At 42.8% G+C, this 20,808-nt stretch overlaps 2 protein-coding genes and 2 non-coding genes across 11 annotated transcripts in view; 1 reads left to right on the top strand and 3 right to left on the bottom strand.

Annotated features, from left to right (window-relative positions):
• The window catches only part of LOC147145417 (ribosomal protein S6 kinase beta-2-like), a 92,566-nt gene extending 85,192 nt beyond the window's left edge, over positions 1-7,374 (bottom strand). For 2 of the 6 annotated variants that reach the window (XM_086033027.1, XM_086033032.1), the window contains exons 1-3: positions 7,161-7,373; positions 6,660-6,714; positions 6,036-6,073 (exon numbers count right to left, since the gene is read on the bottom strand). In XM_086033027.1, the coding sequence (XP_085889153.1) occupies positions 6,036-6,073; positions 6,660-6,713 (92 nt within the window). In that variant the 5' untranslated portion in view covers position 6,714; positions 7,161-7,373. Of the gene's footprint in view, positions 1-6,035; positions 6,074-6,659; positions 6,727-7,160 lie in introns of all 6 variants that reach the window. The other 4 variants (XM_086033031.1, XM_086033033.1, XM_086033029.1 and 1 more) reach the window with 3 other exon arrangements.
• Positions 7,375-7,726: 352 nt separating this feature from the next.
• On the bottom strand, positions 7,727-7,799 carry trnak-uuu (transfer RNA lysine (anticodon UUU)). The gene has a single exon. It is a non-coding gene; the product is annotated as a tRNA-Lys (tRNA).
• A 253-nt stretch (positions 7,800-8,052) lies between these two features.
• Positions 8,053-8,125, bottom strand: trnat-ugu (transfer RNA threonine (anticodon UGU)). The gene has a single exon. It is a non-coding gene; the product is annotated as a tRNA-Thr (tRNA).
• Positions 8,126-8,244: 119 nt separating this feature from the next.
• LOC147145414 (E3 ubiquitin-protein ligase DTX4-like) overlaps positions 8,245-20,808 on the top strand; it is a 66,551-nt gene continuing 53,987 nt past the window's right edge. The window contains exons 1-3 of one of the 3 annotated variants that reach the window (XM_086033128.1): positions 8,245-8,702; positions 10,382-10,618; positions 17,140-17,354. In XM_086033128.1, the coding sequence (XP_085889254.1) occupies positions 8,684-8,702; positions 10,382-10,618; positions 17,140-17,354 (471 nt within the window). In that variant the 5' untranslated portion in view covers positions 8,245-8,683. Of the gene's footprint in view, positions 8,708-9,338; positions 9,485-10,381; positions 10,619-17,139; positions 17,355-20,808 lie in introns of those variants that run through there. The other 2 variants (XM_086033126.1, XM_086033127.1) reach the window with 2 other exon arrangements.

Here is a 20,808-nt window from a genome sequence, read left to right as displayed (position 1 = left end):
TATTTTGCAGCGAAACAAGACCAGGATGATAGCACGGAACTTTAAGCACCATTCCGAGCTCGCCACCCCTCACCATATACACAACAAACGGGGTTGACGGTGCAATGCGCCCAGCTAAGATCATTCTGGAAAAGGGCTCCAGGAGTTGGCCAATTGTGACAGACGCTTACCCCCTATGGTGTTGGGATGGCTGTCGGCACGTCACGCTGGAAAAATACACCGCAATGACAAGACGGCAACGCTGACCATTAAAGTACATTCTGCGCATGCATGAGATGTAATGCCATTCCATACCATCGGTATATTTTTACTTTTTTTCTTTTGTTTTTTTGCAGCTGTTGAACTTTGCCAAGACGACAATATTGTTGACATTACCACAGTGTCGGCCACTTGATTAGGATGTCGAAAAATTATGTCCTCGTCTACTACCATGCGAAGCCCCTCTCTGCTGTACGCGAATGAGTGGCTGCGGATTTCAGGTTTCAAATCTCTTGCGGTCAAATGCCAGCGAACAAAGCGAACATGTTCAATTTCCATTTCTTCTGCAAGCATTATTACCCTCAGTCGAATGGTGACTGTAGAGACGCTTTTCCCAGCTTTTTAAACTGTGCTTCATAAGTGTGTCAGTGCCACTTTCGATAGTTTTGCACAATGCACATACCGGTGCTATTTGCCGACTGGGGCCGTGACTTTAGCGTCCTCTTTAATGCCCTTTTAAAGTCTGCATGCTGCCGTCAGTCACGCCCGCCTTTTCCCTATATAAGCAGTGTGTTGGCAGGAAATGCTCCCAGTCAGTCAAGTGGAGCGCTCATCAAAGTCACACAACATTTACAGATTTTTGAACTTGGTGCACACAAAAAACTTGCAGCATTATAAGGCCATTTTGGAGAAAATGTAAGACTTAAGTCCCAAGTATAAATGTGTTTAATTCCAAACACCACACCAGTACACAAAACAACTTTGTTTATATAGCACATTTCACAACAGCTACAGTTTAACAAAGCACTTTACAGACAACAAAATAGCAATACATTTACACAAAATATTATATCCAATAGACACCAGAAAACTGTCAGTTTCCAGTTTCACGTCGGATCAAAAGCTAAAGAATAGAAATGTGTCTTCAAACGGGTTTCAAAAATGGACAGAGAGGGGGGCTTGCCTTACATTTAATGGAAGGTCATTCCAAAGGCAAGGACCAGCAACAGAAAAGGCACGATCCCCTGTGAGGCACTGCTTAGTCCTCGGTACCTCGAGCAACGCTTGGTCCGCAGACCTGAGGCTCCGGGAAGATGCGTAGGAGTGGAGGAGCCCTGAGAGGTTCGCTGGGGCGAGGCCATTTAAACACTTGTAAATAAATGGAAGCATCTTAAAATGAACCCTAAAATGCACTGGGAGCAAGTGAAGGGAGGCCAGAATTGGGGTTATGTGCTCATCTTTCGAACTTCAGTTAGGAGACGAGCAGCAGAATTTTGGACCAACTGGAGATACTTGAGAGAGGACTGGCTGACTTGTTAAGATGAAAAAAGTTGGACCTAACAACAGCACTGATTTGCCGGTCCAATTTAAGATCACTGTCCTTTTTAAAACCCAAGTTCGAGAGGCTTCAGATATGATGCCACGGAGTCCAGGTCAAAGGGTGGGATGGAGAAAAGGAACTTAGACCCAACACCATAATGACTGTTTTCTTTTTGTTGAAATTCAAGAAATTTAGTGCCTTCCAGGCTTTGATGTCCTCTAGACAGAACTAAAGTGGTCCTAAGGACAAAGCGACTTTTTTTTCTCAGCGGTACATAGATTTGACAGTCATCTGCATAGCAGTCGAAGTAAAATACAGTGTTTTTGAAGGATGGAACCCAGGGGCAGCAATACAACGAGAACAGCAAGGGCCCCAAAATAGAACCCTGTGGAACACCATACGATAAAGGGGCAGAGCCAAATAGGATCTAAACTAGGGATGGACCGATTATTGGCCGGGCCGATTATCGCGGCTGATATTTGGCATTTTGGCGATTATCGGCATTCCGCTTTTTTTTTTCATTTTATGGCCGATAAATTAAAAACTGCTTTATTCCTGCTTGCTGCAGTGTGTGTGTCTCTCTCTGTTTGCTGCACGACTGGCCCTGCCTCCATAGGCAGATTGGCCCGCCCACCATCTGACTGGTTCCTTGTGCAGTGTGTAACAGCCAATCAGCGTAAAGCTGCGTGCTTGCTCCCTGCTCTCTCTCTCTCTCTCTCTGACTCCTGAACGAGCTAGGCACATACACAACGGGAGTCTGCGAGTTTCTAGTTCAAGGTAATGCAATAAACTTGGCCGAAATTTTAGTAAATGTCAGTCTACGACAACTCACTTGTAACATTACTATGAGCCCTTCTATGTCATACAAACGCAAGGGGAAATTCTGCTCGCCACAGTAAGCTGCCTTGCAGCTCAAGCTAACCACTCCCCCAATATCACAACAGTTAATTTGCTTTGTGAATGACATGGCTCCTGAGAGAAGTTGCTGTCAATATCGGGAAATGGTGTTAAAAGTAAGACGTGAGTGAGTGCCAGTGGGTTCGTGCCTGTGTGTAAGCCACGGAATGAAAAGCTAAACTCAACTTTATTTACAGAGCACTTTAAAACAACCACCGCTCCAAGTGCTGCACATGGTGCAAAAATTGACAGCAAAGTACTGCATGTGAAAGTCCGGTCTTGGAATCATGCTTATTTTTCTGGATAGTAGCTGCCTTGAGGATTCACTTTTATGTTTTTGAACTTTAAAACAAAGATGAGTGAAAGATAAATGTAACCCAGTAGAGAAAACGCTATATTTTATTTCAATGCACCATTTTATTTTGAAAAACATTTATTTTGGGAAGAGGAAGTGTGCATCTTCTGTCTTACTTCATTTCCCTTGTGGAATGTCACTTAGGTGATAATGACTTTCTAATTGGACAAAGTCAAGTGGTCCCACCTACTTGGGACGCCATCTCGAGTTCACCTTGGCTTTTTCGTTCTTTTCCGCTTGGATGCCCAACTGAAAGTTTGCGTGACGATTTCTTTTGAGTGCTGATGCTAATATACCATCTTGGTGAGTGAGAAACATATCGGAGTCACAGTAAATGTGACCAATATTCAAATGCTGATTGGGAAAGTTTTATTTTAAAAGTGTGAATCCCAGCGGGGACTGAGGGTCATTGACAGTCCGACCGTGTTCATACTAGAACGTTGTCTTGGTGAGTCGCCATGTGCTACGACGTAAAAACGATAATGCTAGGCTAACGCGAAGCTAACGTTAAGCTATGCTAATCGCGAGTGGTAATATACTGCTTATTTGCTGTAAGAAACTTGATTGTACTTGTTTCAAGGTATTTCTAAAGCAAGGTTTAGGTTGACAAATGAATGTGTAAATATGTTTTGGGAAAATTACATGACATTTGGATGTTAAATGCTCATTTTGATGTAATGTGAGTTTAAAGTGGAATATTGAATTACTCAACTACCTGTTGGTAATACAACCATCCATCATCGATACCGCTTATCCTCACAAGGGTCGCGGGGCGTGCTGGAGCCTACTATCCCAGCTGTCTTCGGGCAGTAGGCGGGGGACACCCTGAATTGGTTGCCAGCCAATCGCAGGGCACACAGAGACAAACATCTGCATTGTTGGTAATACAATTATCTCTTAATTCAAATGATTGATACATGTTAATATTAAAACATAGGGTTAATAAGGAATTCAAGATAAATAGAGAAATATGTTATTGTTACAGTTCAGAGGTCGTGGGTTCAATCCCGGCTCCGGCCTCCCTGTGTTGAGTTTGCATGTTCTCCCCGTGCCTGCGCGGGTTTCCTCCGGGTACTCCGGTTTCCTCCCACATTCCAAAAACATGCATGGTAAGTTGATTGGACTGTCTAAATTGCCCCTAGGTGTGATTGTGAGTGTGAATGTCTGTCTCTGTGTGCCCTGCGATTGGCTGGCAACCAATTCAGGGTGTCCCCCGCCTTCTGCCCAAAGACAGCTGGGATAGGCTCCAGCACGCCCCGCGACCCTTGTGAGGATAAGCGGTATGGATAATGAATGAATGAATGAATGAATGTTATTGTTATTGCATTGGTTAATTTCATGTGTAACAATGATATTTTGGAAAACATGCATGTATGTATATGAATAACTGTTTTCGAATGTGATATTTGGATGCAGTGTTTGAGAAATTGAGAACTACTGTGAAGCTACAGCGACTGATGAGACTGATGAGCAAATTGATACTTTTATTAGCTACATACAATAATACAATTATTGTTATGCAGGCTATGCAAATTGATAATACTTTTATTAGCACCATACAATAATACAATTATTGTTATGCAGGCTATTTTTTCTTTTACCTTGGTACAGACACTGTACAAGAAGATTCGAGAGGATGAATTCTCATTCGATGGAGATGGCGAGCCTGTGCCCAGAACCACAACTGAGATAAGGAAACCTTCTTCTCTATCCTTTGAGAAACATCATGTGGTAACAAACCCAACTACCACTATTACACCACTTCTTCAAGGTCTACATAAGACTACAAAAAAAGGACATTGATTTAAAGACTGAATATTACTGAGGACTCGGGTATTATTTTTTCAATTGTGAACTATGGTACCACATGTATATAGATGCCGGCTGTTAAGTTGTAAATAGTTTTTTGTTGTTTACATTTAATACATTTGTTCTTGTTGCTCATTTCTGTTTCCAGCTATTTCATTTGCACACCTGCCTTTACCACTATTGTGGCCTTCGAGAATCTAGTCCAACTTACTCGATATCAAAATAACACTATCTTTGAGTAGTCCGGGGCTACATAAACATTTCAGTTATAGTGGATTTTTAGAAAACTATTTACTGTAAGGAGATGCTTGTTTTCATTGACCTTTAAGACATGCAGCTGAGCCCGGAGCTCCCTGCACTTTTTTGTGAGACTTAAAACAAAGTTGTCTATTTTTTAAGATCTAGAAAAGCTTTAACATGTTGTACATCACTAAAGTTGTTTAATAAACATGGGCTTTAAACTAAGTCAAGTGTTGGAGTTTTTATTTTTCACAAATTTGACACCATTTTACCCTTTTCTCTACAAATACATATCGGCTTCAAATATCGGTTATCGGCCTGTTTGACTAATAATAATCTGTATCGGCCCTGAAAAAAGCATATCGGTCTATTCCTAATCTAAACTACTCTAGATCTTCCACTAATGCCCACTTTGTGCTGCAAACAAGCCAGTAGAATACCGTGGTCCAACGTATCGAATGCTGCAGTCAAATCCGAGAAAAGAAGACATACATAATCTCTAGTGTCATGTGCCAGAAGGATATCATTAAAAACATGTAACAGGGCTGACTCTGTGCTAGTTATACTAGTTATAAGAGGGTGCATGCTTGTGCCCCCAAATTTTCTAAGTTGTTTATTTTTGCTTCCCCTCTAAAAAATATAACATTTTTCCCATTTTTAGTTGATCATATTAATTGTGTGATGGATCACATTAATGGTGTGAGAAAAAAAGTTTAAAAAGATTTATCTTGGGCTCATTTTTCAATATCACAAAAACCTGGGGTCTCATTTATCAAACATGCGTAAGCACAGAAGTGTGAGTAAAGCATGCATACAAACATTGTCATGTGAAGTATGGGATTGATAAATTTGGACTTGTGTGCGTGAGGACATGCATAGATTTATGCACAGCTCTGACCATATGTACACACAAAACCTTGCAGTAGAACATTGAAACGACAGACAGAATGTCTATACAGAAATCATCAACAAGCTGAAATCTAAAAATGGGCTCCCAAACATCGGTGGATACATCGCACATACTCAATTTCAGTCGTACGAACAAATTTATAACTTGCTCTACACACCCTTTGCTAAATGAGGACCCTGGCATAAACAAACACGGCTGTGTAGACTTTTTATATCCACTATATACATATGGAGTGTTGCATCTGAATGTTGTATGAGGTTCAAGTCAATGTAGTATGGTTAAGTATAACGATGAATTGTACTCACTTTTCCGGTTCTGTTACGGTGCCGTCACAAATATCATCCTAAGGATGGGGAACAAAAAGCCCAAGTAGTGAAAGTTCTTCATTCATTGTTATATACATTAATGTGCAAAAGTCTTGGGACACCATTATATTTGTTGTTTCAGCCATGTCCTAATGACCAAACTACAAGTAGGCCATGGGCTAGAGCACCAACATCTACCAAGGCTTAACTATTACTACATGTAAAACAATTCACAGGACGTTGTATTTGTGTTTTTTTGTCCATCTGTTTTTTGTTTTTTTTTTACTGGCAGGGTACTTCCAATTAATGGAACATACAGGGTGCCAACAATGAGTCTGAAGGTTGGACGGTTCCAATGGTTCCACTAGCACTTTTTTGACTTGTGGTTGTTGGTTTGTGTACAATTCCGCTACAATCATTTGTGCAAATTGGTTTTGTATTTTGTTTGTTTGCTATCAGTTATTGTTGGAAAAGCCATACTGACTGCTGAAGAAAAAAAGGTAATTGTCAACAAAGCTCGTGGTGGGTCCGTTAGGACTTTTGCACAGAACTATATATTTGCAAATATAGGATTGGATCATTAACAGAACAGCAGTCTTTAGAGGAAAAGTGCTTCAGACAGACCTCTGTATCACTGACATCCTCAGTCTCCAAGTCTAGGTCGAACACTCCGGCCATCCTGAAACCGACACTAGTCAGGCAATGTACTTTATTAACAGGATTAACGATCCTATCTAGTGTGCAGGAAGAATGTGCATATGCCATTGGAAAAACAATGGAAACATTTTGAGTAAATTTTGAATAGTTAGGTCAGTATCAAATACTCGCATTGAAATTATAAAGCAAATGCACCGCATAAAACACACCTCGATAGTGTGTTTTCAACGCTTAGTCAAGAGAATATGGTTTGAAGTCACGAGCAATGCTAGCGAAGTGGCAACGAAAACACGTGAGGCATACACAGTCCTTCTCAGGTGACAGTGGCTTTCAAATGATCTAAAAGCGTAAGTTGCAATTTCTTCCCGACCCAACGTCTGACCTAATGTTTAACGTCACTGAGGATGACAGTTGTGTTGACATCTTAATACACTGTACGATCGGCTAACGTAAAATTAACTAGCTCACCTGGCAAGCACTCTTTCATCCGGGGATTCCGTGGCTCTCTCTGCACAGCTGAAATGTATAGTCAAGATTACTTCTATACATCAACGTTTTTTTATTATTTGGTGCTTCTTCTGTAGTGTAGTCAGCAACCCCTCCGCCGTTGTGTTTCACGCCAAGCTCCCTTCATGCAGGCTTCCTGATGCTGTTATTGCGTCGTCATTTTCGACGTCATCGGGTTTCTCTTTTCCTTTGTGTTTATTGGCGGAAAGCAAACCATTACGTCGACGTCAGTAGAGAAGAACGTGCAGCGTACCCTCCTTCAGTACATACTTCAGTGTAAACCTATTGTCAGTGATGAAAGTGAGATTCTGTTGGAATACGATATTATATAAGGAGGGGCCTTATTCACTTATATTCCGTTTTTGGCTAAATGCCAAGTAAGCAAAAAAATAGTATTGCGATGACCTAAGCAAAATGTGTTGTTGCTTTCGACGGCTGACAAAGAAACTGTTTGTGAAAATTGGTCAAATAAAAGGCCAGTAAATAAAACTGAGGTCAATTTTTGTTTAACGCAATGCAAAACCACACGCCCGGACAGGGACTTGAACCCTGGACCCTCAGATTAAAAGTCTGATGCTCTACCGACTGAGCTATCCGGGCTCTGACTAAAATATTGTAAATTATGATTCAAAATGTTACAATCAAGCTGTGGCAGCTTAAAAACGGTGACTGGATGGGTACTGCACAATGTTTTACAAAATATTTTCTTCATAATTAAGTCGTAGCCGTAGTCGAGTTTGGCAGGCTAAGGTGATAGAATGGTTTACTTTATATTTAAGAGGCACGTTTGTGTTGACGAGCTGCAACTCCAAACTAATTTAAAAGCTAACAATCGTATAAAATAAAGTTTAACAGGCCCCAGCGAGATTTGAACTCGCGACCCCTGGTTTACAAGACCAGTGCTCTAACCCCTGAGCTATGGAGCCCACAGCGAGCACAGATGCATTCGCGGATCACGTATTGGCGATTGTCAACTACCCATGAAAACGATCTCGTCTTTCATACAAAATACCGAAATTATTATTTGTGTTGCGGGATTGTCATCCAGTAGCTAAAATGCACACCTAATGGCAACATGACAACGGACGAAAGAGCCGTACTCTCTTTTGGCTTCGAATTGTGTGCGATGTGCTGATTGACACCAGGCGGGGAAATTGTGGAGCGCTGGCCACTTCACGCCATACTCGAGTCCTAGTTCGGTTAGCCCACAGCAGGGTCAGCCCAAAGCAGAGTCAAGTTGGACCCAGAAAAAGCTGATGGACGAGTGATTCCATTGCACGATGATTAATTTTAGTTTTTTTTTAACTGGATCTATATTGGATGGAATTCCGAATGGACTGCAGTTTTGTTTTCACCAAAAGGGACACGCTTTTGTTCGAGCCCTTGTGGAAGCGAAGGGAGCAATGGTGGAGGCAGGGGAGGACAAGAGCCGAGTTGCCTCATGAAAAAGTGTACGTCGATACAGGATTGCATCCCAACTTTGGATGGTGGACCCAGGAGATCAGCAGGTAAGCGGGCCGAAGTGGCTCAAAGAATTACAAGGTAGAAAATGCAATTAATTTGAGTTTGCCATCAAGAGCAATATATTACGTGTCAAACCCCATTTATTAAGACAGTATGTTTAAGAAAAAATGCAGCCTTGCAATGGTTCCAGCTTCTACTTTAGTTATTTACCAGCGCAAACGTTGCAACTAAGAAGGGCACTGCAGGGGGTAGATCACCTATGTTAAAGTCAAGGCCCGCGGGCCACATCCTATGCATTCCACAACCTAGGAAACAATACAACTTGGCAAGACACAAATTCGACCACAACACAGATAACCCAATTCGCTACACATATTTCTTTGCATCTATGTTTGCCACCCCCTGGCTGTTGTTACATTACCGCGACTTTTGCGAGGATCGTCCTTCAGTCGTCTACCTGCCGATTCAAGACTTCACGTCACTTTTCGTGGCTTTCAGAATCGGATTGTGGTAAAGTTATTCGGAGTAAAACACGCTTTATTAAGAAATACTTCATGTTAGAAAGCTCACGTTGTTTTACTATTAGTAATTGTTGACATTTGATAAATTCTTTGAGTTTCGATGTAGTGCTGAGATGTCCCACACTGTGAGCATGCATTGAACGCTCCTCGAGCGCTAAGTGTCGATAGAAGAGAGATGTGGTTTATTTTCTTTCTCCTCCTTCGACACAGCTAGCTAGTAGTTTCTTCGTGCCAGCAAACTCAGTAGTTGCAGATTTCCCGTGTTTCACCACGTTTGCTGTTGTGTGTAAATGTCAAAAGGTGAGTTTAATCATTTAGGTTCGTGTCAGGTAACTGCTGTACATAATAGCCTAGATATGTTCTCGTGAGTGATGTCACGTTGATGAACACTAGTTAGTTATTTCGGCCAGTATGCTTACTATTCTAGTGATGAAACGTGTGAAAGTGTATTGTATGTACAGTATTGTTTGGCTGTTTAATTGCTTAATACAGTGAATTGTATTGTTTAGGCATATTGTTAACTAATGGATATGCATTGGATGATGTTGCCAGGTTATTCTTTGTCTGTGTTGTTGCAGACCACAGTAAATAGACGTGTCAAGTGGAATACGGGCCTGTGTTCTCTGACAGGAGCATCCACATCTATACCTTGCCACTCTAAAATAGAGTCAGCTGGAGACATCATACCAATCATATGATCCTCTCCGTTTTACTTCACTATGTACAGTTCATACAATCTTGTAGCCCGAGTCAACCATAAAATTGTTTGGCAGGAGAAATGCAAACGTTCCATTGATGTTTCACAAGACGGGCAGCGGCTTCTGCTCGCGTCATTAGCGGGAGTGACGTACGAGCTGCCTCGCAAAAGTAGCAGTAATATACTTTATTCTATTTTTTTATTTAGTAACTCCGAGCATAAAAACACAACAACCAGGGGGGTGTCAAACATAGAGGCAATGAAATATATTACAGAAATATAAAGTGGACATAGTCATCAGCGGACAAAAAAATTCAATTAACATTCTATCAGTCCGGCCCTCGGCTTGTCGCAATTTTTTTTATTTGGCCCCCCGTCCATTTGACTTTGACACCCCTGCTATAGCACATCGTCTTGTTGTTATTGGGATAATATATGGTCATGATGTCAGTCGAAATTGAGAAGAATGCTGTGGTTATTTAGCTGTGGCATCTTTTAATATCTTCGCAGGGCCAACAGTAACAACATGCTCGTGGCTTCTGCTGTGGTGGTTTGGGAATGGCATAACGAACACGGTCGGTGGCGGCCCTACAGCCCTGCCGTCTCCCACCAAATAGAGGCGGCCATTCAGAGTGGAGATACCCGCGGGGGGAGCGTGGTCCTCGGCCAGGTGGAAAGTAGACTTTCTCCGTACATCATTGATCTCCAATCCATGCACCAGTTCAGGCAAGACACAGGTAAGACATCATGTTAATGTGAAGGCTAGACGTTTATGGCACAAAGCAAACATGTTATGTATGATCTGTATGCTCAGGGCATTGAGTCCATCGCAACTGGACACTGGTTATCTTAGGGCAGGAGTCTTCAATCCAGTTCCTCAGGGCCGCTGTCCTGCCTGTCCATCTTTCAACTTCAGCTGCAACACACCTGATTCAAATGATCAGGATCGTTATCCAGCTTTCAGGATCGTTATCTGCAGACCTTGCTGAATTTGATCATTTGAATCAGGTGTGTTACAGGAGGGAGAGATGTGTCTCAGGGTTGGCACTGGGCAGGGGCGCATATATACAATACAATACAACTTTATTTTTATACAGTGGTATCTGTACTTATGAACGTATCTTCATACAAAATTTTGAAGTTACAAAACGCCTCAACAGGAAAATATTGCCTCTTGAAATTTCAGGATACGAAAGGTAAAAATACAGTATGGGCTGCTACTCGCAGCTCCAGAGTTTCCTGAACGCAACATACTCATAGCTGCTATGCCATTGGCTATTACCTAGCATCATCCTGGCATCCCATTGGCTAAGAGGGACCTCTACCATATGTGTCTATGTGTGTTGATAGACAGGTAGATAGATATATATGTGATAGATATGTCTATGCAGCATCCTCGTAATTCGCCCCTCGGGCCATGAGGTGTTCCGATAGTTGTACGTGAATTAGAAACGAGAAAAAGAAGAAGATTTTTTTTTTTTGGTCCATACAAAGCAAGAGATAATAGAAAAGTATGAAAAAGGGATGTTTTTGGTTGAGTTCGCCAAAGAATATGACCGTAATGTGTCGACAGTCGCCACGTTATTAAATCAGTTCTTTACAAAACGCCAGGATAAAAACACTCCTAAGAGAAATGAACCAAAGAGGGCAAAAAGGGATGAGGACAGCAATCAAAAGGAAAACGGCCATCATTTTTATTCTTTACTCTATTCTTTGTTTTTTTACATTATGCACAACTCTCATTTGTTGTGCAATAATCTAATTGTAACATGTATTTGTAACATGTTTTGATGCATTTTTATGCTTTATAAAACATTTGTGTCTGAATTGTGGGGGGCTTGGAATGGATTAGGGCATTTACATGAAAAACACGTGTCTACTTACAAAATTGTCTAGTTGAGAAATTTCTTCCAGAACCAATTAATTTGATTAAGTGTTGGTACCACTGTATATATATATTAGGGGTGTAACGGTACACTCGGGTATATTAATACGTTTGGGTATGGCATGCTCGGTTCGGTCCACTTGCGTTCGTTTCGGTCCGCTTATTAGAGCGATCTTACGCACCGACGCTGACTGTTGTCTGCGGGAGACGAGAGTGGCGGCACAACAGTGAGAGGCAGAGCTCGAAGGTCCCCGCGTACACTGCAGTCTCCTGTTTGGGAACATTCTGGCTGTCCTGATCCCCATCGCCGATAGGGAAAGGTGCGTGGATAAGTCCGAAAGTTGTGTGCCGACATTGCTAGCTACATGAGATGGGTGGCTATGTTGCGGCTAGCACGTCTAACATGCACGGCATCATCCGACTGTGAATGTTTCTCAAACGAGGGAGTAAAAACGTGAAACTTAAATAGCGAGATTTATCATAGTGTAGCGTCTTCCAGGAACACGCCGTCAGACGTAGTTTAATTATCACGTTTTTATTAATCCAAGTACAACTGCTCGCGCTCTTCTTTCTCTGCTGCTCAACTCGCTTGCCGTACGATGCATTCATGAACCTCGGAAACATCACAACTCAGCAACACACAAATCCGACCACAACACAGATAACCCAATCCGTTATACTGTTGAACATTCAAAGATTTCAATGCCTAAAAAGTGTATACAATTCCATAAAGACGTTTTAATTTTTTTTCATTATAAAAAGAGTTTTAATATAGCTAGCAATAATTGTAACTGTTATTGTATGTATTTTTTTTTTTATCACAAAAAGTGTATATATGTACTGTAATGACTACTTGGCTTTAACTTGAATACTTAGATGTGTCATAGGCTTTTGCTGCTGAGTGTTTAACGATTTCAGTGTCCTAATTTACTAAATGAAGAGATCTTTATTGTTAGTGTATTTTTTATTCTGGTGTAATTTCTTAGAATATCACCCGAATGGTTCGCTTTTATTTATTTATTTATTTATTTTTCTATTTTTTTCTTTCATTTACTTGTCATCTTTTCAAAATAAACATTAAAATACAAATCTGTTTTTTGTACCGAAAATATACCGAACCGAAGTTTCCAAAAAACGGAACCGAACTGAAATGTGATTTAGTGTCCCATTACGCCCCTAATTTTATATATATATATATATATATATATATATATATATATATATATATATATATATATATATATATATATATATATATATATATATATATATATATATACATATATATACATATATACATACATATATATACATATACACATACATATATATACATATACACATACATATATATACATATACACATACATATATATACATATACACATACATATATATACATATACACATACATACATACATACATATACACATACATACATACATACATATACATATACACACACACACACACACACACACACACACACACACACACACACACACACACACACACAGCTAAAACAAAGCACTTAACATTACAATAACAAAAGAGCAAAAATATAACAAGAGAAAGCAATAAATTAAAACACAAAATACCTATACAATAGACACCGGGAAACAGCAGAAAACTATCAGTCTCAATTCGGATCAAAAGCCAAAGAATAAAAATGTGTCTTCAAAATTGGACAGAGAGGGGGGTTTGCCTAACATTTAATGGAACGTATACGTTTCAATATGGCATGTTCGGTTCGGTCCACTTATTAGCGCGAGCTTGTACACTGACTGTTGCATGCGGGAGACGAGAGTGGCAGCACAAAAGAGAAAGCCAGAAAAGAGCCAGATCTCGAAGGTCCCAACGTACACTGCAGTCTCCTGTTTGGGAACATTCTGGCTTTCCTGTTCCCCATCGCCGATGGGGAAAGGTGCGTGGATAAGTCTGAAAGTTGTGCCGACATTGCTACATGAAATCGGCAGCTGTGTTGCGGCTAGCGGCTAGCACGTCGAACGTGCACGGCATCATCCGACTGTGAATGTTTCTTAGACGAGGAAGCAAGCAGTCTTTTTAGCCGTTTTTATTAATCGAAGTACAACTGCTCGCGCTATTCTTTCTCCGCTTCTCCACTCGCTTGCTGTACAATGCATTCATGTACCTCGGAAACATCACAACTCAGCAACACACGAATCCGACCACAACACAGTTAACCCAATTCATTACAATATGCTCTTGAACATTCAAAGATTTCAATGCCTAAAAAGTGTATACAATTTCAGAATAGTTTTTAAATTTTTTTCATTATAAAGAGTTTTAATATGGGTAGCAATAATTGTGTGAAGGCGAAGACCTTCTCACATATGTTATGTCATTCATCTATAACATTATTGTGTTATTCTACACCATTCACCTTATTATTGTGTAGAGGTGTAGGCCTTCACACATTTGTTATTCTACACCATTCAACTTTATTATTATTATTCTATTTTATTCCTCGCACTTTTTTGGCATCCTCCTACTTCCACATTTTTCAACCGATTCTCGCCATTCCAACTTCAATATATTCCAAACATTCACGCCAGCATGGATTCCTTTTTTTTCGCCGAGAAAATTTACGGTTTCCCCAAAATTACCCGTTTTTCACCCCAAAAATCCCATTCATTTCCAATGGCACATTCAACATTTCACATTTCCACCATTCCAATTTCAAATTCACAAGATTCAACTCATTCAACTCACATTGGGAAACTTTTCAACACACCCAAAATTCCTACTTCCCACACATTCAACTTATTCACCCGTAACCCCCCCCCCCACACACACCCACAAAATTCCACCATTCATTCCCATTGCCATATTCAAAATTCACATTTACATGATTCAAATTTGAAATTCACAACATTCATCTCATTCAACCCATATTGGTCAAGCTTTTCAACACACCCAAAATTCCCATTTCCCACACATTAAACTCATTCACCCTGAAAAAACCCACACAAATTCAACTATTCACCATTCATTTCCATTGTCATTTCACATTTGCACCATTCCAATTTCCACAAATTCAAGTCATTCAACTCATTCAGCTCACATTCAACTTTTCAACACCCCCAAATTCAAACTTGCAACACTTTCAACTCATTCACCCTTAAAAAATCAACTACTAACCATTAATTTCCATTGGAACATTCAGCTTTTCACATTTACACCTTCCCAATTTCTACAAATTCAAGTCATTCAACTCATTAAACTCACATTCAGCTTTTCAACACCCCCCAAATTCCTACTTCTCACACATTCAACTCATTCACCCTTAAAAACCCCACAAAAATTAAACAATTCACCATTTATTTCCATTGGCACTTTCAACTTTTCACAGTTACACCATTCCAATTTACACAAATTCAAGTCATTCAACTCATTCAGCTCACGTTCAGCTTTTCAACACTCCGAAAATTCCTACTTCCCGCACATTCAACTCTTTCACACTTGAAAAACCCACAAAAGATAAACTATTCACCATATATTTCCATTGGAAAAGTCAACTTTTCACATTTGCACCTTCCCAATTTCCACAAATTCAAGTCATTCAACTCATTCAACTCACATTCAGCTTTTCAACACCCCCAAAATTCCTATTTTCCACACATTCAACTCATTCACACTTAAAAAACCCCACAAAAATTCAACTACTCACCATTAATTATCATTAGAACGTTGAACTTTTCACATTTACACCTTCCCAAGTTCCAACTCATTCAACTCACATTCAGCTTTTCCACACCCCATACATTCCGACTTCCCACACATTCCAGTCATTCACCCTTAAAAAACAACTCTTCACCATTCATTTCCATTGGAACGTTCAACTTTTCACATTTACACTTTCCCAATTTCCATACATTCAAGTTATTCAACTCACATTCAGCTTTTCAACACCCCCAACATTCCTACTTTCCAAACATTCACAATTAAAAAACCCACAAAAATTAAAGTATTCACAATTCATTTCCAGTAGACCAGTGTTATTGTCCCTTGGTCTCCCCAGTGCGGCGGCCATCTTGGTCAGGGACAAAAGCAAGACTGGCGATACTCCCCTTGAGCTCGCCCCAGTGCGGCGGCCATTTTCGGCAGGGACATGAGCTAGACTCGGGGTACACACCCTGAGGTCTCCCCAATGCGGCGGCCATCTTGGGGCAGGGCCCGAAATCAACAGGAACTTACCCAAATGACCCGGAAGTGACCCAAATGACCCGGAAATGGACCAGAAGTAACCCAAATGACCCGGAAATGGACCGGAAGTGACCCGAATGACCCGGAAATGGACCAGAAGTAACCCAAATGACCCGGAAATGGACCGGAAGTGACCGAATGACCCGAAAATGGACCGGAAATGACCCAAATGACTCAGAAATGGACCGAAAGTGACCCAAATGACCCTGAAATGGACAGGAAGTGACCCAAATGACCCGGAAATTGACCCAAAATGACCCGAAAATAAACTGGAAGTGACCCAAATGACCTGGAAATGGACCTCAGGTGACCGAAATGACCCCAAAAGACCCGGAAATTAACCTGAAGTGACCCAAATGACCTGGCAATGGACCACAAGTAACTCAAATGGCTTCCTCCGGTTTCCTCCCACATTCCCACATTCATGGTAAGTTAATTGGACTCTCTAAATTACCCCCAGGTGTGTGTGATTGTGAGTGCGGATGTTTGTCTCTGTGTGCCCTGCGATTGGCTGGAAACCAACTCAGGGTGTCCCCTGCCTACTGACCGAAGACAGCTGGGATAGGCTCCAGCACGCCCCCCGACGCTTGTGAGGATAAGCGGTATCGATAATGGATGGATGGTTTTGGGTCAGAAACTGCATCGTATCAGTCCTATGGCTAGGCGTCGACCGAATGACCTCGCTGGGCCGGTTCGCCAACCCGCGAAGCGCGACTGAATTCCACCACGGGGTCTCAGCAGCCGCCGCAGCTGTGGAGATCTGTGGGTATTTGAGGTATGAGGTATCGAAACTTAGCACTGCACTCTAAAATCGGAACAATTCTGGTCATGCATTTTCAACGTCTTACAGACCACACGCTAACAATTTCGCCCAGTCTCGTCAATGAAAACTCATATACGTCACGTCATTGTTTAGTCATCAAAGAGCCACATTTAGCTCGCCATCGTCTCGTTATCAGAAAAAAAGGGGCGTTAACCAAATAATTTTGTCATCGTTGATGAAAACTACACTGGTAGTGTGCAACAAAATTATTCACAGGCTGCAGAGTGTACACATGTCTAAAAAATATTAACTTGTACTCACCACAACATGTTGAGACCAGCACAAATACTCACATTTACGTTTCCTTCTCTTTTGAACTCAGGAACTATCCGTCCAGTGAGGAGGAGTTTTTATGACCCAGCCTCAGCCCCAGGACAAGGCTGGCAGTGGGAGTGGGAAAATGATGCAGGTTCATGGACACCGTATGACATAGAGGTGGCTATCGCCATTGAGAATGCTCATAGCCGCCAGCAGCCCTGCCTTGACCTCACACCCCTCGGCTTTTGCTACCTCATTGATTTTCAGAACATGACGCAGGTGTGATTGTTTTTTTTTCATACATACTTAAGTTCCGAATGTTTTATTTACTTGTGCGTTTGGGCCACTTGTGTCCACCTCACTTTTTCAGAACCATTTGTGCAGTGTTAGTGGCAATATAATGAAATAATGAAATTCACAATCGTGTGGGTTTTCATCTGTATTTGTATCCTTTGTTAAGGAGTTATGAAAGGCCAAGTTTGATAGAGTGTTTCGAAACCGTAAAATATTTTTTCCCTGTTGTCACAAGTGTTGAGATGGTACAATCCAAATTTAAATTTCAATCGGGTTCATCATCCAGGACTAGGGGGCAAATGTATGACCCCTGTACATTTGCACAAATTTGGGCCAAAATTGTACTTTAAAATACTCAGAATTCACTTCCTGTACATGTGACTTTTTTCACGTCTGAGGGTGCAACACATACCTCTCAGTTTTCGTAGCCGTAGGTCAAACGGGACTGGTGTTAGTAAGGCAATTAAAAGGCCAGGACGAGGGGGGCAGAGAGCAGTAATCCAAAAAAGGTCAAATTTATTTCGGCACGAAGTGACAACACAAAATCACTGGGTTCAAAAGTAGGGAAAACTAATACATATTCAGGAAAACAAAGTAGCAACTAAAAATCCCCCAGGAAGACAAAGTAGCAACTGAGAATCACCTTGCTCGGGGAAATACATTTAAACAACAAAAGGGAGTAACTAAGTTCACCAGGAGTTGTCAACTCAAGAGCTGGAGCGCGTGGAAGGGTGGATTCAACAGCAAGGAGCATGGAGGTCTAGGAATCATTTGGCACAGGAGTAAGGGGAGAAGCTGGTTAAATAGTCCATCTAATTAGTCTGATACAGCTCAGGTGAGTGTGTGAGTTTCTACTGCCAGAGTTAAGCTCCTACTGCCACCCTCCAGCACTGCACAGAGAAGGAAGGGGAGAAGCAGGAACGGCGGCGCAACACAGAAACAGGGAACACGGACCACGAAAGTATCCCCCCCCAACGAACGCTACCTGGCGTTCTACCGGGTTTACCTGAGGGGTGGGCGTAGAAGTCCCGCAGCAGTTGTGGGTCCAAAATGAGGGATCGTGAGATCCAAGAGCAGTCCTCTGGGTCGTACCCTTCCCAGTCCACAAGGTATTGGAAACCTCTGCCTCGCCTGCGGACATTGAGGATGCGGTCCACCGTGTATGCTGGATGTCCATCGATGATGCGGGGAGGAGGCGGCGGTGGTTCAGATGGCTGGAGAGGGCTGTCGGTGACTGGTTTCAAAAGCAACACATGGACGACGGTGGATCTTGAGCGAGGCTGGAAGCTGGAGGCGAACGGCGCTGGGGTTGATATCCTGTCGATGGGGAAAGGGCCAATGAAGCGGGGGGCCATTTTGCGTGAGCCTACTTGGAGGGGCAGATCCTGTGCAGACAGCTAGACGCGTTGCCCCACCTGGTAGTCCGGAGCTGGGGTCAGTTTTCTGTCGACCAGGCGTCGATTGCGTTCTGCTGTTCTGCTCAAGGCTGCCCGAGTCTCCCTCCAGACTTGGCGAACCCTGCAGAACTGGGCATGGAGGACAGAACTGCCGCTTCGGTCTCCTGACTGGGGAAAAGGAGGGCGGGGGGCTTGGTGGGTGGTTTGGTAGCCGAAGTTCACCATGAATGGGGACATGCCCGTGGTGGTGCTGGTCAGTGTGTTGTGGGCGTATTCCACCCAAGGGAGGTGGGTGGACCAAGTTGCAGGGAGACGTGAGGCTACACAACGCAATGCGGTCTCCAGGTCTTGATTTTCATGCTCCGTCTGCCCTTTGGTTTGGGGGTGGTAGCCGGACGAGAGGCTGGCTGAAACCTCCAGCGCTCTACAGAAAGCCTTCCAGACATGGGAGGTATACTGCGGGCCTCTGACCAACACAATGTCGACGGGTATTCCATGGAGCCTGAACACATGCTGGACCAGGAGGTTGGCGGTCTCCAAGGTGGTCGGAAGTTTGTGGAGTGGAACATATGAACTGCCTTCAAGCCTGCTGGATAAGGCAGAGTGTTCAATGAACCCCAGGGTGGCATGCAATTGAAGAAGTGTGCCCCCAGAGAAGCACAGGCATCCTGGTGGTAGGTGGACGAACAATCTCCCTGGCGGACACCCTTCTTGAGCCGGGTGACTTCGGAGTGTGTCGAGCACTTCCTGCTCCACTGACCAAGCCTCTATCACACATTTGGGGGAGAGGATTGTCCCAGCGTCGTCCTCCGCCTCCCCAGAGGCACTGTCGGGGAGAGTATCGGGCTTCACATTCCGGTAGGTGAGGGCAAAGTCAAAGCGCCCGAGGAAGAGGGCCCAACAAGCCTGGCGAGAGTTCAGCCTTTTGGCGGAGCGGAGGTAGGACAGGTTTTTATGGTCAGTCTAAACAATAAAGAGCTGGGCGCCCCCTCCAGCCAATGCCGCCACTCCTGAAGAGCCAGAACCACCGCCAGCAGTTCACGGTTTCCCACATCATAATTGCGCTTGCTGGGGTGAGGCGTCGGTAGAAGTAAGCACAGGGGTGCAGTTTCTGGTCCGCAGGCGGGCGCAGGGAGAGCACGGCCCCCACTCCTGAATCTGATGCGTCTACCTCCACCACAAACTGCTGCTCGGGATCTAGTTAAATAAGAACAGGCATGTTTACAAAAAGATCCCTCAGTTGGTCAAAAGCATCCTGAGCGTCAGTGGACCACGTGAAGCGAAGTTTGCTGGAGGTCAGCTTTGTAAGAGGTGCTGCGATGCTGCTATATGCGAATGAACCGGCGGTAAAAGTTGGCGAACCCAAGAAAACGCTCTAGCTGCTTGCGACTGGTGGGAACTGGTCATCCTCTGACTGCTTCGATTTTTGCAGGATCAGCTCTGGGGTGCCCTTTTTCCACTACGTAGCCCAATAATTTAACCGTGGAAACACTAAACTCACATTTCTCGGCCTTAACAAACAACTTATTTTCCAGCAGCCTCCTGAGAACATCCCTCACGTGGTCCACATGCTCCTTCTGCGAGCGAGAAAACCCACGGATGTCATCTAGGTATACAAATACTGTCTTGTTCAGCAAGTCTCTCAGTAAATCATTCACCAGAGATTGGAAGACTCAAGACTCAGGGGAGGTTTGTGAGCCCAAAGGGCATGACCAGGTACTCGGAGTGGTCCAAATGGGTATTGAAGGCAGTTTTCCATTCATCACCCTCACGGATTCTCACCAGGTGATAGGCGTTACACAAGTCCAATTTGGAGAATACAGTTGTGTCATGAAGAGGACTGAATCCAAAGTCAAGAAGAGGCGGAGGGTACTTGTTTTTTACTGTAGTAGAATTTAGGCCTGTGTAGTCAATGCAGGGATGCAGGGTTCCGTCTTTCTTCCCTACAAAGAAAAACCCTGCGCCCACGAGAAACAAGGAAGGTCTTATGAGCCCTGCCACTAGTGATTCATTAATGTATTTCTCCATTGCTTCCCGTTCTG

This window comes from Filicampus tigris, chromosome 6 (assembly GCF_054856515.1).
Source record: "Filicampus tigris isolate MCC_2025a chromosome 6, RoL_Ftig_1.0, whole genome shotgun sequence".
NCBI classification, from domain to species: domain Eukaryota; kingdom Metazoa; phylum Chordata; class Actinopteri; order Syngnathiformes; family Syngnathidae; genus Filicampus; species Filicampus tigris.
Note: the sequence above shows the minus strand (reverse complement) of the source record. Positions and strands in the feature narration are given on the sequence as shown.